Source organism: Arvicola amphibius, chromosome 7 (genome assembly GCF_903992535.2).
Source record: "Arvicola amphibius chromosome 7, mArvAmp1.2, whole genome shotgun sequence".
Lineage (NCBI taxonomy): Eukaryota > Metazoa > Chordata > Mammalia > Rodentia > Cricetidae > Arvicola > Arvicola amphibius.
Window position 1 is genome coordinate 69,061,800 of NC_052053.1, and position 19,553 is coordinate 69,081,352.

The window sequence follows — 19,553 nt, forward strand, 5'->3', positions numbered from 1 at the left end:
TAAACATAAAATTTTCCTCTTGACACTTTTATCCTAAACTACAGGGAAAGAATGGCAGGAGAGACTGAGCCAATGCATCCCTACTCTGGTAAGTAGGCTGGCATCACCTAGCATCAGGCACAAATGTCAGCCATCTGACTTTGACAAGGACATACAGGTATCTTGGAAGACTAAACCTACCCTTCTCCCAAATGATCTGAAACCTACACCCGGGCTCAGGCATGGCTCTGCTGGTAAAGTATGAGGATCTGAGTTCTCATGCATCCCCAAACCCATGTAAAAATCCAGAAGTACCGCCTATAACCTCAGCATTAGTTGAGGCACAGAGACAGGCAGGCCCCTGAAGTCCACTGGTCAGACAGTCCAGCCAAATGGATGAGCCTCAACCTCACTGAGTGACCTTGTCTCAAACAAAAAAAGACAGTTCACTGCCCTCTGTCCTCCACACCCTGGTGTGAGACAAATGTCTATATTCTGTCAATTATATTTTAAATAAACACTGATTGGCCAGTAGCCAGGCAGGAAGTAGAGGCGGGACAACCAGACAGGAAGTAGAGGCGGGTCAATGAGAGCAGGAGAATCATCTGGGAAGGAGGAAGCCCATTCCTCTGCAGTCCTTGCTCAATCACAGAAAAAGCAAGATGTGACTGCCTCGCTGAATAAGGTACAGAGCCACGTGGCTAACACAGATAAGAACAATGGGCTAATATAAGTTATAAGAGTTAGTAGGAAGCTGAGCTAAGGAGCCAATCAGTTTATAGTTAATATAGACCTCTGTGTGATTTCTTTGGGACTTAACGACTGCAGGAACCGGGCAGGACAGAAACCCCTACAACAACACCCATACACTAACAACACATAACCACACACACCAAACAAGCAAAAACCTAAAACTCCTCACACTGGGTGGACCTAGAGTAGTTAGATGAAGGCACCCTCTCCTTCACCAGCTGCTCATATGCATTCAAGTGCCTTCCTTCCAGATTTACAAAGATTACACAGGCGAAGAGATAAATTAGACTTCGAAAAAGCAATAAATAAAGCTAGGCATGGGATCTCTGTGAGTCTGAGCCCAGCCTGGACTACATAAGAAGTTCCAGGCCAGCTAAGGCTACATAGTAAAACCTAGTCCAACAGTCATGTGGGAATGTTATTTGGATACAGGGTCCCAGTAGAATGTTGTGAAATACCTTGTGTTCCTGAGCTTTGACACCGACCCGCCTTGCACTTTCCCTTCGATCTCCTCCGCGGCATGGACACTGAGCTCAAGGGGCAGTTTTAACTGGGACATCTTGACTGCCAAGTTCACAGCAGGGAGGGTCTTAAATCTCTCTGTCGGATTCCGTGAAAACTCCACAAAGGCTCTGCTCCATAAATATGAATTAAAACATAAATTTATCAGATATCTAGTAAATAAGAATCACATACTAATTTCTCTCAAGGTTAGGCAGAAATTTCTCAGTGAATATTCCTCAAAACGCTAATAACTCTTCATTTTAATTAATCAATAGGAATATTAGTTGGATTAAAGACAGATTATTTGCTGAGGGAAATAATTTACAGTAATAAGTCACTGAAGCCAGGCCTCAGTATAGCACAATGCAGAAAGGACACAGTCACATGGGAGTTTCAGTGAGGGAATCTTAGCTTTCACAACTCCAGGACAAGACCTATTTCCTGTTTTAAGACTTAAAACATGGATGCAGAATACCATATGATGTACAGCCCAGTGAGTTTGGAAAGACCATTTTAAATAACTACTAGTTAGTAATGTCAGCAAAACATCCCACCCCTTACCACACTCCCCAGGGGCAGCCTGTGCCTGCACAGCACAGCTTCTGCAGAGCAGGCTGCTATATGGGGGAGGAACGCTGTCATTATTCTCTGATTGCTGCTTTATGTCTCTAACTTGTCCCAGCATAACCAAACAGAACACAATGGCTTTCCCTGAAATACTGGTGTAAAGTTTCTATCATGACTAAACAGCCAAAAACACAGGGAATGCACACGGCTCTGGGGTCAGTCCTCAGCTCTCAGAAAAAACAGAAACAAAACAAAAAACAACTTTTTTTTCTATTCAATCTAAAAAACTGTAATCTTATGCACATAAACATGTCCTTTTGGAAACAAAAGCTTTTGGTGACTCTTTTAACTAACCATTTGTTACTGACCTGCTAATAAAACAGGGCCAAATTAATTTCTGCCCTCTGTGTCTCCTAAAGTTACTCATGACAAATATGTGTTAAAAAAGCACACAGATAAGCGGTGTCCTTTGAGGCATCCCCCGTGGCTACAGAGAACTAGATTAGTGATTTGGCATAAAAGTCTAGGGATAGGCACTAAAGAGAAGACCCCTGTGGAGAAGCAGAACCTGTCACAGTGTTACAGACAGGCCACCAGCAGAGTTCCTTTAGGACACCCAGCTGGAAAGAATGCTAAATGACTACACGATAAACTAAAGTTTCCCATGAGAGAGGCCAGCGGTCCCCTAGGAAGAGCCACCCTGCACACACCCAGCCCTAAGAAGAGACCTCATTCACACGTAAAACAGAGCTGTGACTGCCACTGACTACTCACTTAGTGCCATCAAATACAATGGATTTGACTTGCCCACACTGTCTGAAGAGAGACTGCAGTTGTTTGTAGTAAAGAAATCCATAGGGAGGAATGTGCTTCAGCTGTAAGACAGGATACAGTACATGTCAGAGCCATTAGCAAGGAAGGACTCCTGAACAGTGCTGGCACCCAGCGGCAGAAGGGCTACTCACTGCTCTTCTTTGCAAGCTCAGCGTATATAAATACAGAACAGACTCAGCCCATCAGTTACCTAACAACTGCATGTCTTTAAATCATAACACAGTTTTAAGCAAAAAATATGTAAAATAAAGGTTGCTTTTTCCCTTGCTAAAATAGTTCAAAAGTCAAATGCAGTAAAAGTTGCTCAGTTACTTTAAAATAATCGCACTAACTACAGCTTCCTGACACATCACACTTCTGATAAAGAGTGACAGGAAAGTAATGAAAGATGGTTGCTCATCACCAAAGGCTGTTCCCTCCTCATGGCAGAAGAGCCAGGCTCCTACCCAGCAGTCTCAAGTCCATCTACTTCAAAGCAGTGCCTGTAGGCAGTGCCTGCTCTTTTGTTCCTCGCTGCCCAGACCTGAATAATGACACAGAAACTACATTAATTAATCGACATTGCTTGGTCGATAGCTTAGGCGTATTCCTAGCCATCTCTTACATCTTAAATTAACCCATTTATATTTATCTGTGTATCACCACAAGGCTGTGGCCTATTGGTAAGGGTTCTGACACCTGTCTCCTTTGGCAGCTACTTCTCATCTCTCTGACTCCACCTATTCTATCTCTTCCAGCCTGGCTATATGTTCTGCCCTGCTATAGGGAGATGCAGCTTCTTTATTAACCAATGGTAATGAAATATATTCACAGCATACCGAGGAGAATCCCCCATCACTGCCAGTGCTCTTTTCCCTCCACAGGCATCATGATCACCCATGTTCTAAGCTCTGGTTCCACTGAGGTGTACACTGCCAGTCCCTGAGGAGTGAAAGTCTCTACCAGCTGCAGGTGGAGCAGGAAGTAAGAGAACAGCCTGCACCCAAGTCCAAGTTCCACGGAGTTGCTAAATAACAACACTGGGATGGTGGTAAGCTTAATTTTAAAGGTCAATGTGAAGCTCAGAGAAAAATAAATTTTAAAAGCACCTGGCTTCTCACAGAAGTGCTAAAGCAAAACTAGCTATGATTTGGTTTATATGACACATGGTCATGTGTCAGGTGACTAGACTGGTTGGCACCGGTAGTGTGTCTGAAGTAGGGTCCTGTGGGCCTTTCCACTGCACACCTGAAGAACAGACCCAGAAGGATGACTGCAAAAGAAGCTAATCAAAGTGCTTTCTCCACAGAGAGCTACAGTGGCTAAGGGCGGCCTTGGAGGGGCATGAGCTGTGCTTCTGCGCCCTTCTCACTTGTTGTGCTCTTCAAAGACTTGCACTTGAAATGTTCTAGAATCTGTGGCTCTGTCCTTGTCAATCTTCGGCTCTCTACAGTTGCAAAGTAGTGTTATAGCAGAATCCAGAACTAAAGCGAGCAATGGTTGAGCACTTACTATAAGCTAGGAACTAACATTACCAAGTGCTTTTCATCAAAAAAAAAAAAAAAAAAAGCCCCCCAATCAACCGAGGAGTCTAAGGAAAGCCCAGTTCTAAAGAGTATGTAGTTCCAGCAGTCACACGCTATTGCTGTGTAAACAAATGCCCCTTTACAAATCCAGCCATCGGTGCCCATGGCTCATCATCAGATCCTCCCACTCTGCCTCCCGGTTCATGCTACTTACATGCTATCCCTGGGTCATACCCTCTAGTGCAGACTTCGAGGGTCCTCAGATCTGAACTTAACATTCTCTAAGTAGTTCTGTTGGGCATCAGGGTGGGGCCGCTGCTATTTAAGACACAACAATAAGCCCCCAACCAGTAACATTTACTTTGTGTACCATTGTTGTTAATTAATGAAATGCTCTTAAGGGCCTCAAATCACTGAAATGGCACATGATCAAATCAGCACTCACCCTGAATATATAATTTATCAAGGCCTTTCTGTAAAATGGAGTCTATAAAAATGAAGAAGAGCTGATGATAAGGAAGTAGTGGTCTCTGAAGGGTTAAGCAATCCCAGCATTCACACAGCATTTACTAGGACACAGCAGCCCTTGGATGGCCGCGCCATAGGCGGTCCACCTGGAAACCCACATTCACACTCTTGCACAGCGTCCCACGTTACCTACCACAACTGTTGTCTTTGGGTCTTTGCCAGCCAATTCCCTCACTGCCATCTCCTCATCTGGTTGTCCAAAAGTAAAGTAATTTGGATAAAAAGCACCTGCCAGTACAACCTGGAAAAGAAGCGTGTATTCAATTCTTCCCACCGTGTCCTCATCTCGCACCAGAGCACTGGCACAGCTTGGAACACACAGTACATAAAAGCTGTATCCCTCACACATCTTGTTATTCCCCGTGACAGACATTCTACCTGGATCTTCTCCTCAGAATGGCTGGACTGCTTCAGAGAATGAAGCAATGAGAACTCAACAACAGTACACTAGGCCCTTTCTCGACCCTCACTCAACAACAGTTCCAAAAGCCAAGCGTTCTCCCAGGTGTACAGACATAACTGCAGCTGGAACTCTTCAGCTAGGCAGCAAGCTAGCATCTAATGTTCACATCTAAAAGGCACTCTGCAGCAGAATCCTTTCTCCAGTAAGAATCTGCCGATGTGAAGCACACGCATAGAAGGTTCTTCCTGGCCATATGGCAATTTTGCATCCTCAAAAGAACTAGTATTCCCACCGTATCCATCTCAAACCCTTCTCCAATGCATGTGGTGGTTTGAATGAGAATGGCCTCCATAGGCTCATATACTTGAATGCTTGTGCCCCAGCTGGTGGAACTCTTTGGGAAGGATTAAGAGGTGTGGCCTCTGAGAGGAAGTGTGTCAATGCGGGTGGGCTTTGAGGTTTCAAAAGGCCCATACCATTCACTCTTTCTGTCTCACACTTGTGGATCAGATGTACGCTCCCAGCTGCTGCTCAGACACCATGCTGGCAGTTCTTCCTGCTTCCATGTTCCCAACCATGAATGATGGTCACTAGACTCACCTCTGAATTATAAGCCCTCAATAATCTCTTTCTTTTATAAGTTGCCTTGGTCTTGGTGTCTCTTCACAGCAATAAGGCAGTAACTAAAGCAATGCATTGCCAACCCTATGACAGAAGCATTGTTCATGAGCAAGATACACAGCTCTATAAGGTTCGTGGAAGGCTTTACCCCACAGCTAGGCACTGCTTCATGATCCAGACTTCAAATGTCAAATGTCTCAATGTCAGAGAGCAGCAGTGTGTGGATCTTATAGCAAGAGGCATGTCACTGATGGTCCATGACAGCAAGAGCTCACTGGGGAAAAGAAGCAAGCTGAGGTCATACTACCACCAGGAAGGGGTGTAAACAAGGAAGGTAAGAATGGCTCTGGGTTAAACACGTAGGACCACTATGGTATCAAAATCTCAGAGGCACAGCTGGCACCAACAGAAGAAAAGAACAAGCATATCTCAACTACAATCTGAATAAGATCAACACTAGTATGGTGGCCACACGTTTTATCCCAGTACTCAGAGGCAGAGGCAGGAAGATCTCTGTTAAGCCAAGGCCAATCTGGTGAGTTCCTGGTCATCCAAGGTTACATATTAAGATCCTATCTCAGAACGAAAGAGAGTGGGGGGGGGCATTAAAAGGAAGTCCACACACCTGTAGGATGAAGCGCTGCTTGTATGGATACTCTTGGTCCAAGACAGGATGGCGAGGATCCACAAACATGTTGAACTGTGAGATTCTATTCTTCAATTCTTCATATAATTCAGCCACCTAGAGTGTACAATGAACTCTGATGTCTCAAAGCACAGACATACTCAGAACGGTGAAAACAAACACACACAATGGGGAAGGTTAAATTAGCATATCCACGGGGTTACACATCACAACTACCAGGAGTCATCTCAATCAACACTAGTGAGGAATGAAAATGACAAGGGTGCCAACAGAGAGGCCAGAGGGCACAACTGTCCCATAACCCCAGCTTATGTATGGGATTCAATCAACAATCGCAAACACAACCTGCAGCTGGATTCTTGGACCACCGGCCCCCAATCCATGACACAGAGATTTACTGTTAATTATGAATGCTCAGCCTTAGCTTGAACTTGCTTCTACCTTTTTTTAACCTTAAATTAACTTAAATTTCTATTCATGTGCAGCCCCAAGGCTTGTTGACCTCATCTATGTTCTGTCCTTCTTCCTCCGTGCCTGCCTGGCTGGGTGGCCTCTGGCTTGCTGGGTCCCAGCTGTCTGGCCTTTTCTCTCTGCCCTCCAGCCCCACTTATCCCTCTTCTGCCTTGCTATTGTTCATTCAGCTTTTTGTTAGATAAATCAGGTGCCTTAGGCAGGCAAGGCAAAACAGCAGCACATCTTTACATAGCTAAACAAATATTCTATTCCATCACAACAATCTTATATCTGTCAGACTCTTTACCTTCTTCCCTGAACATGGTCTGCTTTTGTAACTGGAAATCTAGTATGTGCAGACATGATGACACACATCCGTAATCCCAATTAATTAAGATGAGACAGGAAGATCTCAAGCTGAAGACCAGTCCTGACTCACCGTTCAAGGCCAGTGTGGTTCATACTGTAAGACCTTGTCTCAAAAACTTTTTTTTCAAAGAAAGAGAAACAAGGTATGTTTCAGAGTCCCCCTCCCCCCCAAAAAAACCTAAATAAACATCAGGTTAAAATAAAACCTTTCAGTTGAGGCATCTGGGAGGTAGAGCCAGGATGATCAGGAGCTCAAGGCCAGCCTCATCTACACAGCCTGAGTCACATGAGGGTCTCTGTTGTGGGATAATTTTTTTTTGTAGACTGAAGATGTGTCTCTGTGTTTTACCTCATTTACCTAAGGCACCTTCTGATTGGCTTAATAAAAAGCTGAACAGCCAGTAGCTAAGCAGAAGAGGGTAGGTGAGACTTCCAAGGAGAGAGAGGAACTTGGGGGAAGAATCTGAGAAGTGGATTCTCACCAGTCAGATGCAGAGGGAGTTGGATGTAAAGTACTGAGGAGAGGTAACGAGTCACGTGATCAATATAAATGGGTTAATCTAAGTTTTCAGAGCTAATCAGTAACAAGTCTAAGCTAAGGACAAGCTTTTATAATAAAAAGTCTCCATGTCATTATTCAGGAGCTGGCAGCCAAAGAAAGTCCAACCACAGTTCTCTCTCAATAGTTTTTCATACAAAGTGTTTTAAATATATGCATATATATGAAAACAAACAACTTTAAGTCACCACAAAATTATCTCAATAAAGTTTTAAAAGCAAAAATCATGCAATAACAAAGGATAAAATACCATGATAAACTGAAAGGGGACAGGAAGACATATTAACATATTAAGTGAGTGCTTACTATGTTCAAACCCCTAAGCTAAATCTCTAGCCAGTGTGTGTGAGTGTTTGCACATGCCGGTTCCCAACAGACACGCAGCAACTTATAACCACTGCAACTCCAGTTCCAGGAGCCAACTGATGGGTAGTGAAAATGTGGTACATTTACATAGTAGACTATTATTCAACAAAATATAATTCAGCAACTAAAAAAATGAAATTTTCAGGCAGATGGACAGAGCTAAAAGCAATCACCCAGAGTAAGGTAACCTTGACCCAGAAAGACAACACTGCATGCTTTGTCTTAAAAGCTTTTAAGCTTTAGATATGTGTGCTTCATCTAGAACATCCAGTCCCTGGGAACCTCATTAGGACCAGGGGAAGGAGGAGACCTTCCAAGGAAATGGAATAGAACACAGTGTCATAAATGGATGAAGGGGAAACTAGAACAAGAGATTAAATAAGGATGGAGAGAGGGGCAGGGTAAGAGGGAATGAAGGGAGGAGTGACTAAATCTCCTATTCTAGAAGCTCTCGAAAATATATAGAAGGAATTTAAATGGAGTTACCATATGAGACAATGTGGCAACTAAACATCATGAGCTATCAAGTAAAATCCCCAGGACAAGGAACGGGACATTTTGTTTAGTCGTTGGCCAAAGTGGTCCCACAGACCTCCCCCAAAACCATCATCACAGGCTATTTCTTTTTTTGAAAAATGATTTATTTAACTTTATTTGTATATACATTGTTGTGAAGATGTCAGATCCCCCGGAACTGGAGTTACAGACAGTTGTGAGATGCCATGGGGTGCTGAGAATTGAACCCAGGTCCTCTGAAGAGCAGCAGGTGCTCCTAAGCACTGAGTCACCTCTCCAGCCCCATCGTCACAGGCTATTTCTAAGGCTACTGGTTACCTTCACAATATGACACATGGAGAAATAAGAGAGAGTGATTAACTGAAGTTTCACCCTTACTCACTAGTGCTCAAGAACCTGAGACAACACAGGTCATGGGCCTAAGAGAAAACCTACTACTATTATTCTCCTAAATCTGTGGTTCTCAACCTGTGGGTCTCAGGTCTAATATACTGCATATCACATATTCATTAATAGCAAAATTACAGTAATGAAGTAGCAATGAAATAATTTTATGGTTGGGGTTATTAAAACACGAGGAAGTGTATTAAAGGGTTGCAGCATTAGGAAGGTTGAGAACAATGTGCTAAATGAACCTAGAATGACTCCTAATAACATATGGTTATACCAATATATCACTGCCTTGCTCAACCCCATCAGAGAAGCTGCTTCTTGCAGTAGATGGTGATTAGCAGAGACCCACGGCTGGATGGGTGCAGAAAGTGAGAGACCTTGGAACACTCAGTCCTACATGGGCTGTCTTTCAGGGGATGTTGTGGAAGAGGAGATGGAAAGATTTTTAAGAGCCAAAGTGGCGGATGACTAAGGAAACGGCGTCTTTCAGACTCAGCAGGGCTGAAGCTGTATCCAGTCACATGCCGTGCACAAATAAATGCAAGGCACACCAAATCCCAGCATGGAGAAAGGGTGGCAGGCTCAAAGTTGCACCCCTAACCAAGAAACTATTTGCAACTGATACCTGCTGAGAGAGGAAAAACATCTGTATTTTCCAATGGAGTAACACTGGGTACATCAATCACACTACATGACAGGCCTCATGCTCAGGAGTAGTTGACAAACACAAAACAGACTACAAACCAGGTGCGATGGCTTACCCCTTTAATCTCAGCTCTTGGGAGGCAGAGACAGGCAGGTCTGAGAGTTCAAAGCCAGCCTGGTCTACATAGCAAGCTCTTGGCCGGCAAGGGCTACACAGAGAAACCCTATCTAAAAACAAACAAACAAAAAACAGACTCCATGTTTTTCTGTGTGCTTGTTGTTATTACTGTGATTGGTGGATTTTGTCTTTGGGGGTTTGCTTGCTATTTGTTCTCTTTCTCTTTTTTCCTTTAAGAGAGAAAGAACAAGAAGTTGGATGGGTAGGGAGATAGGGAGGATCTTGGATATATTGTATGCAATTTTTTAAAAACTCAATAAATTAATTCCCCTCAAGTTCATTATTGATTTTGTCAAAAAATCCTGCTTTTTCCAGTATTATATGGTGACCCACTGAAACACCCCAAGATACCCAGTAATATTTCTTTCCTGCTCTTTAACTCTTTAACTAGTGCAGAAAATGAACCCAGTCCTATACCCCTAGCTGGCATCAGTGGTACTTGTAACCCTAGTGAGGGGCAGGAGGTGCAGATCTCTGAAGTTCAATGATCAGACAATCTAGCCAGATCACTGAACTTTAGATTCTCCAGGAGACACTGCCTCAAAAAGTAAGTAAAATAAAGGTAGAACGTAATTGAGGAAAGACACTGCCTATCAACCTCTGCATACACACAACCAAGCAATACAACCACACACACACAAACATACACACATTTATACACATTTGTATTTACACACAGACACCCCTTAACTGGTTATGGTGGCATAGGAGTCTGAGGTTCAGGGACTCTAAGTTCTAGGCTAGCCAAGGCTAATAGGGAGAGCTTGCAATGCAGGAAAAATCCCCCAAAGCCACTGGTGATAAGTGGTTTTTCATTATCTGTTTCTGTGTTTTGTTTTGCTTTTGTTTTTTTGTTTTTTGGGTTTTTTTTTTTTTTTTTTGAGACAGGGTTTCTCTGTGTAGCCTTGGCTGTCCTGGACCTTCCTCTGTATGTTGCCTGCCTTTGCCTCTAGAGTGCTGGGATTAAAGGTGTGCGCCACCATCGCTGACTATGATAAATGACTTTATTCGTGAAGTATATCAAGATCAAATAAACACTATTTTCAATTATTAAACTATTATGAGAACACAGCATGCTCCAATACTGAGGGGGCTTAAGAGGTGAGTGAACAGCCACACAGCCAGATGCCCCACTTTCTAGGACCTCCCTAGAAACCACGGATCCCTCCCTCAGCTCCCTCTGCTTTTCTAGCCAGCCAGCTGGGAGTTTCCTGTGGCTAGGATCCTCCCAAACCCAAACCCATCCAGCCACCATCCAAACTACTAGCCACACCCTACCCCCAAACCTGCCTATCCTCCTGCAACCTTGGTGGAACTCTGAAACACAGCTTGCTCCAATACTGAGGTGAGTTAAGAGGGACTAAGAGCTTGCTACAACATTGAGGGGATTAAGAGAGAAGACCAAGAGAGCAAACCAGGAGAGAAGACCAAGAGGGCAGGCATATAGAGACCTCAGAGGCTTTCTGAGACAGACATTTACAGTACAGAACAGACCAAGAAAAACTCCCACTCAGACAGCCACAGCAAGGATTGGACCAAGATGCAAAGATGCTGCCGGCCTCATTTGAAGGAAGAGATGGGTAGGTGCCAATTCAAGAATTCCTCCAACAACCTAAAAAGCAACATGGTAATACCAGAACCCAGCAGTCACATAACAGTTTGACTTAATCATCCTAACCCAGAAGAAGTAGAAAACGATTTTAAACATAACTTTATGAAAATAATAAAGATCTTTAGAGAGGAAATGAAAAACTCCCTTAAAGAAATGGAGAAGACAAACAATAAATTGGAAGAAATTAATAAATCCCTGAAAGAAACCCAAGAAAACCAAGAAAAAATAATCAAACAGGTGAAGGAAACAGTTCAAGACTTGAAGACTGAAATAGAGGTAATAAAGAAAACACAAACCAAGGGAATTCTGGATGTGGAAAATCTGGGTAAATAAACAGGAACTACAGAGACAAGTATAACCAACAAAATACAAGAGATAGAAGAATCTTAGGCACTGAAGATATTATAGAGGAAATAGACTCATTGGTCAAAGAAAACATTACATCCAACAAATTCTTAACACAAAACATCCAGGAAATCTGGATCAACATGAAAAAGATCAAACCTAAGAATAATAGGGGTAGAAGAGGGAGAAAAAAATTCCAGCTCAAAGGCACAGAAAATATATTCGACAAAATCATAGAAGAAAATTTTCCCAGCCTATAAAAGGATATCCCTATGAAGGTGTAAGAAGCTTACAGAACACCAAATAGATTGGATCAAAAAAAAATTCCCCTTGCCATATAATAATCAACACACGAAACACACAGAATAAAGAAAGAACATTAAAAGCTGCAAAGGAAAAAGGTCAAGTAACATAAAAAGGTAAACCTATCAGAATTACACTGACTTCTCAATGGAAACCATAAAAGCCAGAAAGTCCTGGATAGATGTGTAGATGTGCTTCAGACACTAAGAGATCATAGATGCAATCCCAGACTACTATACTTAGCAAAGCTTTCATTGACCATAGATGGAGAAAACAAGATATTCCATGACAAAAATAGATTTAAACATTACGAATCCATAAACACAGCCTTACAGAAAGTACTAGAAGGAAAATCCCAACCCAAGGAAGCAAACTGCACCCATAAAAATACAGGCATCTGATAACCTCTCACCAACATAAGCCAAAGAAGGGAAACACAGAAACACTACTACTGAATAATAACTGGAGGTAACAACCACTGGTCATTAATATCACTTAATATCAATGGACTCAATTCACCTATAAAAAGATACAGGCTAAGAGAATGCATACAAAAACAGAATCCAGCCTTCTACTGCATACAAGAAACGCAACTCAACCTCAAAGACAGACACTACCTCAGAGTAAAGGGTTGGAAAAGATTTTCCAATCAAATGGACCTAAGAAACAAGCAGGTGTAGCTATCCTAATATCTAACAAAATTGATTTCAAACTAAAATCAATCATAAGAGATGGAGAAGGACACTTTATACTCATAACAAGAACAATTCATCAAGATGCAGTATCAATCCTGAACATCTATGCCCCTAATACAAGAGCACCTACAAATGTAAAAGAAACATTACTAAAACTCAAATCGCACATCAAACCCCACACACTAATAGTAGGAGACTTATACACTCCACTCTCATCAATGGACAGGTCAACCAGACAGAAACTTAACAGAGAAATAAGATAATTAACAGATGTAATGAATCAAACAGACTTAACAGACATCTATAGAACATTCTACCCAAACACAAAAGAACATACCTTCTTCTCAATACCTCATGGAACCTTCTCTAAAATTGATCACATACTTGGGAACAAAGCAAACCTCTACAGATAAAAAAAAAAAATGGAGTAACCCCGTGTCTTATTGGATCACCATGGATTAAAGTTAGACTTTGACAACAATACTACACTCAGAAAACCTACAAACTCATGGAAATTGAACAGTGAACTACTGAACTACCCCTGGGTCAATGAAGAAATATAGAAATTAAAGACTTCCTTGAATTCAACGAAAATGAATGCACAACATATCCAAACCTACAGGACACTATAAAAGCAGTGCTAAGAGGAAAGTTCATAGCACTAAGGCCCACATTAAAGAAAATGAAGAAAGCTCACACCAGTGATTTAACAGCATACCTGAAAGCTCTAGAACAAAAAGAAAAAGACTCACCTAGGCTGAGTAAAAGACAGGAAATAATCGAATTGAGGGCTGAAATCAACAAAATAGAAACAAAGAAAACCATACAAAGAATCAGTGAAAATAAGAGCAGATTCTTTGAGAAAATCAACAAGATAGATAAACCCTTATCCACACTAGCCAAAAGGCAGAGAGAGAACACCCAAACTAACAAAATCAGAAAAGGGGGACAAAACAACAGACACTGAGGACATCCATAGAATCATTGGGTCATACTACAAAATCCTACACTACACAAAATTGGAAAATGTTAAAAAAAATTAGATATATACCATATACCAAAATTAAATCAAGACCAGGTGAGCAATTTAAATAGACTTATAAGCTGCAAGGAAATGGAAGCTGTCGTCAAAAACCTTTAATCCCAGCCTTTGGGAGGTAGAGGTAGGTAGGCAGATCTCTGTGAGTTCAAGGACAACTTGGTCTACAGAGTGAGTTCCAGGACAGCCATAGATACACAGAGAAATTCTGTCTCAAAAAGTCAAAAATTAAAAATAAAAATAAACAGAGTTTAAAATAAAGCCATGTAAAGATGAAATACACAGAGTCTGGATACTGTATGCTATTGTGTTGTCTTTAAATTGTTTTATGACTGAGCAAGGAGCAAAAGCTGCTAAAACATATTTGATTATAAATGCTGCTGGATTAATCCAACATATATATTTTGAAAATGCCTTGGAGAAGAGGTTTTGTTTTTGTTTCCACAGGAAATGAAAGGCTGTGGATTTATTCTGGGCTGAGAAAAATCAGGTTTGATTGATGAACCCCCCCACCCCCAGCAGGAGCAGGTGGTCCAGATGATCCAACACTTCAGAGGACCTCTGCTGGAGCTTCCTCAAGACTGCTGGCTGAGATATCAAGCCTCACAGAATTTTTCAATCAGGACTTGGCCATAATCCTAAATTTTCTTTAGGTCCCCATAAGATTATCAGTGCCCCCAATCAGCAGGAAGTAGCCTAGAAAAACTATGCCCACATTCCCAAAAAATGGATTATGGATGTTTGCCTTTCTTTAGAATGTTGTTACAAGTTGTTATGGACAATGGTCAGGAGAAAAGCTAAACAAAGAAGATTCTATTCAGGAAGAAACTGTTACGAAAGCTCTTCCTGGCCTGGCGGTGGTGGCGCACGCCTTTAATCCCAGCACTCAGGAGGCAGAGGCAGGCGGATCTCTGAGTTCGAGGCCAGCCTGGTCTACAAGAGCTAGTTCCAGGACAGGCTCTAGAAACTACAGGGAAACCCTGTCTCGAAAAAACAAAAAACAAAAAACAAAAAAACAAACGAAAGCTCTTCCTGGACCTGGAAGGATGCTCGTCCTACGACTGCAGTCTAACTTAGTGCCAAGCTCCGACATGCGTGTGTGATGGCTGCTCTTCGTGGTCAACTTGACTACATCTGGAATTGACTAAAACCCAAATAATTGGGTATGTCTATCAGGGATTGCTTTTTCTTAATTAAATAATTTGAAGTGGGAAGACCCACTTCTAATCAAGATCTTTGAGTTAGGAAGAAAGACTTTAATCAAACTTTTTTTTTTTTGAGGTGGGAAGACCTACCTTTAATCTGGGCCACGCTATCTGCTGGTGGCCCACACAAAGAACATGGAAGAAAGAAGCTTTTCCCTCTTTGCCTGCTCATTCTTTCTCTTATTAGCAAGTCTATTCCTTCACTGGCATTAGAGTAAATCCACTTCTTCAGGAGTCCAGTGTATACTGAAGACCAGCTGAGACATCCAGCCTTGTGGATTGAATAACTACTGGATTGCTGGACCTTCTGTTTGTAGGTAGCCATTGTTGGATTATCTGGACCACACACTAATAAATCCCATAGATATGTAGGTAAGTAGATACATAGATAAAGGTAAGTAGGTAGGTAGATAGACAGTTATAGATAGGAATGGAGGTAGATCTATAGATGTATGTTAACTCTGTGTTCTGTTCCTCTGGAGAACAGGCTAATACAAGCGTGTGTGCACATGCACTCCCACAAATACCCACAAGCCTCAGAGCAGTCTCACTATAAAGCTACTGCAGCATTTCTGGAGAAAGCACTGGCAGTCAGAACGCAGCCATGTTAAAATGTCATCAAGAAGGCTTACTGCAAGAATACAAATTGGGATCAACAGCACAAAACCCATAATGTGTTTACTTATGTTAATAATGAAAAGATCACATGCTTATCTTGGGAAATACGAAAAAGATGGCTGCCAAGTTTACACGTGTTCATTTACATATGACACTTGGTGAGGATTTCTGGAGCCAAGCAATTATCACTGCAGGTGTCTTTACCCTCAAGGCCTCCTGCTAATGATGGGAACAGGCAGGATTTGCTCCCACACCCTGTGCACTGCTGGTGCATCATGACCAAATTTTAAGTTAGTTTATTTGCATTAACTGAGTCAAAGAATTTATAGCTTACCTCTCTGATCCTCTTTATCTGAATATAATTTAGCCGTCCCCAGTCAAGTTCATCCTTAAACACAGAAGAGCACAGTATCCAGTGTGAGGCTAGTAAGGCAGAGGTTAACTTGCTCCTACAATTCACACATCTCATCCAGATTCTCAACAAGGGCTAAGCTTAGGCCATGGTCAACAATGTACTTGAATGACCACATACAGGACGTCCTCTACAAGAGCTTCCAACATCAGACCAAAGCCCAAACCACAAGACCCAAACCACAAACACTACACAGGGATGACTCTCCTTATGAGTTTGTTTACCTGTCCCCAAAATCAAAGGCACAGTGATTCAACTGAAAAAGACTTGTCACACTGTAGCAACAGGGAAGATTAGAGACAGCAAAACTACACACAGACATGTCTACCGATGGCTCTGGAGCCTAATTACTTTAGAATAAAAAGCCTTATCTAAAGAAAGATGAAATATAGGCTCCTGTGTTGCCAGTGTCATTAATTCTGAGCCACCTGTTGAGCAGCCTGCAACAGGACCTGGTCACTAATGTCCTGACCTGCCCCTCCCAGAGGACAGCATGTATTAACTACCTTCAATGACCTCAGGTCTTACAGCCACCACAATGCACAGGCAGTGACCAAACTGAGACAGGCTTGCAGGAAATCTGATCATCGTCAGCCATCAGAAAGATGACAAGAAGGAAATGTGACCAACCTTGGGATGCCGCAGCTCTCCTCGCTGTCTGCAAGCCTGCCAGGCCTAAAATGATACAACCACAGCTTCGGAATAATTTACTAGTTAGTTGGATTTAATTCCAATGTCAACACATGGTTGAACACAGAACGTCTACAAATTACTTTTTAATCAACTCTGGGAAATTGGCTGGTCCACTGGTCCTTCCAGCACTTGTTACTTTGTGCTGGCCATCAGAAGCCCTTACCAACACCATGTTCAGAAGAGAGCACTCTCCACTCTCATAGGCAGGATGTGAAAACACATTGGTGGCTTGTGTGGCCACCTCTGCCTCCGGAGGATGAGACAGACTCACCTTGAATGCCTCCACGAGGGCCAGGCAGTCACTCTTACTGCTACCTGAGAAATGCACCTTGTTCCTGAAAACAGGTAAATGAAGTGTCATCTGGTGCCATTAGTAAGGTGGCCCTACACAGTAAGAATGTTAAATACCTATACCCATCCAGATGCTGCCGAAAAGGCATCGTGAAAAAGTTCTTCAGAGAAAGAGCTGCCGCTAGAGAGAGAAACCAGAGGATGAGGACCGACTGGCCACACAAGACAACACACTTGCCCCACACCAGCCCACACTTACCTATGATAAGACACTCATCCAGGCACCCAAATACATGTCCCAGCACAATGAGTTTACCCAGCTGCTGACTGACAGGGAGCTGTGCCAGCACTCTTCCTAAGAAGGTCAATTCGCCATCATGGGGGTTCTCATCTTCCCTCTGTCCACTAACTGCCAGAGCTCCAACCTTATGAAGGAAGTTAGTGCATTAACAAGCGCTGACACAGCCCCACTCCCCACATCCTTACTACAGAACTGCAAGACAGGCAATGCATACCAACTTCTAAGGAGTTAGGTTCTGAAGACAGTTCAGCTAACTGTAAGGGCTACTGGCTCTGACGTGCTCACTGAACTCACCCCTTTAGTGTTTCTAGAAAGCACGCCATGTCACTAGAGACTTCCCCAAGTCTACCTAGTCCCAAGTTTCACAAACAGGGCACACACAGAGAAAAACAGGGTCCAGTGGCACTGCCACTCACCACAGCCCTCGGTGTTCTAACAGTCCACTACTGAGGGGACATTGGCATCACAGGTTTTAAGGGTCAAAAGCAGAATATCCCTGGCCCCCAGGAAACGGTGTGTGGACTGTTTCAGCTCATTTTGGGGCCAGTGGGGGCAAAGTCACAAGAGCAGAGCTTCAGTCAAAAGTGGTCCAAGGAGAGAAAATGGGAAGAAAGTGCCCAGCAGTGGGTGGGCAGGAGGGCTGGGGTGAAGGAGCGCAGAGAGAGTACAGATGGACCAGCAGCGGCCAGTGATGCTGACGCTTCTCGGGTGGGGCCACAGGGTGGAGACGTGCGTGGTGGGCCTCAGAAACACCACACACTGAGCACTTTCAACAACTAAGCTACTTTAAAAATTATGAAATTTGGGCTCCCCCACAAAGAAAAAGTCTTAGCTTTCCCATCACTAATTAATTCCACAAGTCCCACCTCCTTTAACAGAAGAATGGTTCGCTCAATGTCACTCAGACTGGGTGGAGAGAGGGCAGTTGCCAGCAGAGCTCTTGGTTCACCCATGTCAAGTAACTTCACTTTCAATATTGTGCTTCCCAATGGACAACGCTGAAAATAACAGAATTTTAGTTCAGAGATGATAAGGTAACTAAACCAATTAACCTATTCATATGTCTTGTGCTCCAAAGGAGAGGATGGGAATAGAGAAGAACAACAGAGGAGGGAAGGGGAAGAAAAGGCAGAAGGAAGCTGGGCTTGGCTGCACACCTATAATCCCAGCCCCTGGGAGACAGAGCCAGGAGGAACAAGGTTTAAGAACAGTGGTACAAGAGTGACTCTAACAGAGCAGAAAGCAGGGAAGGAGAGAGAAGCTGGGCATGGCACAATGGCACATGCCTGTCATCCCATTACTTAGAAAAACAGGCAAAAGGATGCTGAGTTTGAAACCAATCTGGGCTATACAGCAAAACTCTTTTTCAAAAAAGAGGGAAAGGGAGCCGGGCGGTGGTGGCGCACACCTTTAATCCCAGCACTCGGGAGGCAGAGGCAGGCGGATCTCTGAGTTCGAGGCCAGCCTGGTCTACAAGAGCTAGTTCCAGGACAGGCTCTAGAAACTACAGGGAAACCCTGTCTTGAAAAACCAAAAAAAAAAAAAAGAGGGAAAGGGGAAAGGCCAAAAGTAGAAGAAAAAGAAGGAAGCAAAAAGACATAAAAGGAAAAGAGGGATGTTAAGAGAGTAGAAAGAGAAAGGAGAGAGAAAAGCGGAAAAGAGGAGAGATCAATCCATAATTACTCATAAAAGGAAGAGACTACACTGGCATTCTGCAGGGGATGGTATTATAGGGACAACAGATACTAAGCAGCATGCGCCTCACTGTGAATTAAGAACGGGGTGGCTGCAGAGGTAGCTTGGTGGTTAAGAGCACTAGCTGCTCTCCCAGGATTGGGGTTTGGTTTCCAGCACTGATTTAATGAATTAATACCATCTCCACGAGGCCCAGCACCCTCCTCTGACCTCTACAGGTACTACACGCCCTAGTGCACAGACATACACTCAGGGAAAGCATCCATACACATAAAAAAATATTTTTAATTTAAAAATAATCACAAACATGGCTGTCCCATGAGCTGGTTTAACAGGGAATGGCCCTGCCATCGAATAACCATACTGCAACCCCAACCTACACAGTGCAAACCCAGTCTCCCGGAGCTGTTCTAATTTTTACTTACGTACTGTAGCATGTTCTTGGCATGCATGCAGAGATAAGTAAATCCCTGGGGCTCCTAGTCAGCCACCCTAGCCTACTAAGAGCATCAGTAGTATAAGGGC

The 19,553-nt window shown here is 43.0% G+C and overlaps 1 protein-coding gene across 1 annotated transcript in view; it reads right to left on the reverse strand.

The window, feature by feature from the left end:
- The window catches only part of Tdrd9 (tudor domain containing 9), a 119,686-nt gene that overhangs the window by 23,108 nt on the left and 77,025 nt on the right, over positions 1–19,553 (reverse strand). Inside the window, exons 15-24 of the mRNA XM_038337787.1 lie at positions 18,200–18,331; positions 17,292–17,457; positions 17,150–17,213; positions 17,013–17,076; positions 16,679–16,723; positions 15,971–16,024; positions 6,320–6,436; positions 4,804–4,911; positions 2,578–2,678; positions 1,191–1,364 (exon numbers count right to left, since the gene is read on the reverse strand). Coding sequence (XP_038193715.1) covers positions 1,191–1,364; positions 2,578–2,678; positions 4,804–4,911; positions 6,320–6,436; positions 15,971–16,024; positions 16,679–16,723; positions 17,013–17,076; positions 17,150–17,213; positions 17,292–17,457; positions 18,200–18,331 — 1,025 coding nt within the window. The remainder of the gene's footprint in view (positions 1–1,190; positions 1,365–2,577; positions 2,679–4,803; positions 4,912–6,319; positions 6,437–15,970; positions 16,025–16,678; positions 16,724–17,012; positions 17,077–17,149; positions 17,214–17,291; positions 17,458–18,199; positions 18,332–19,553) is intronic.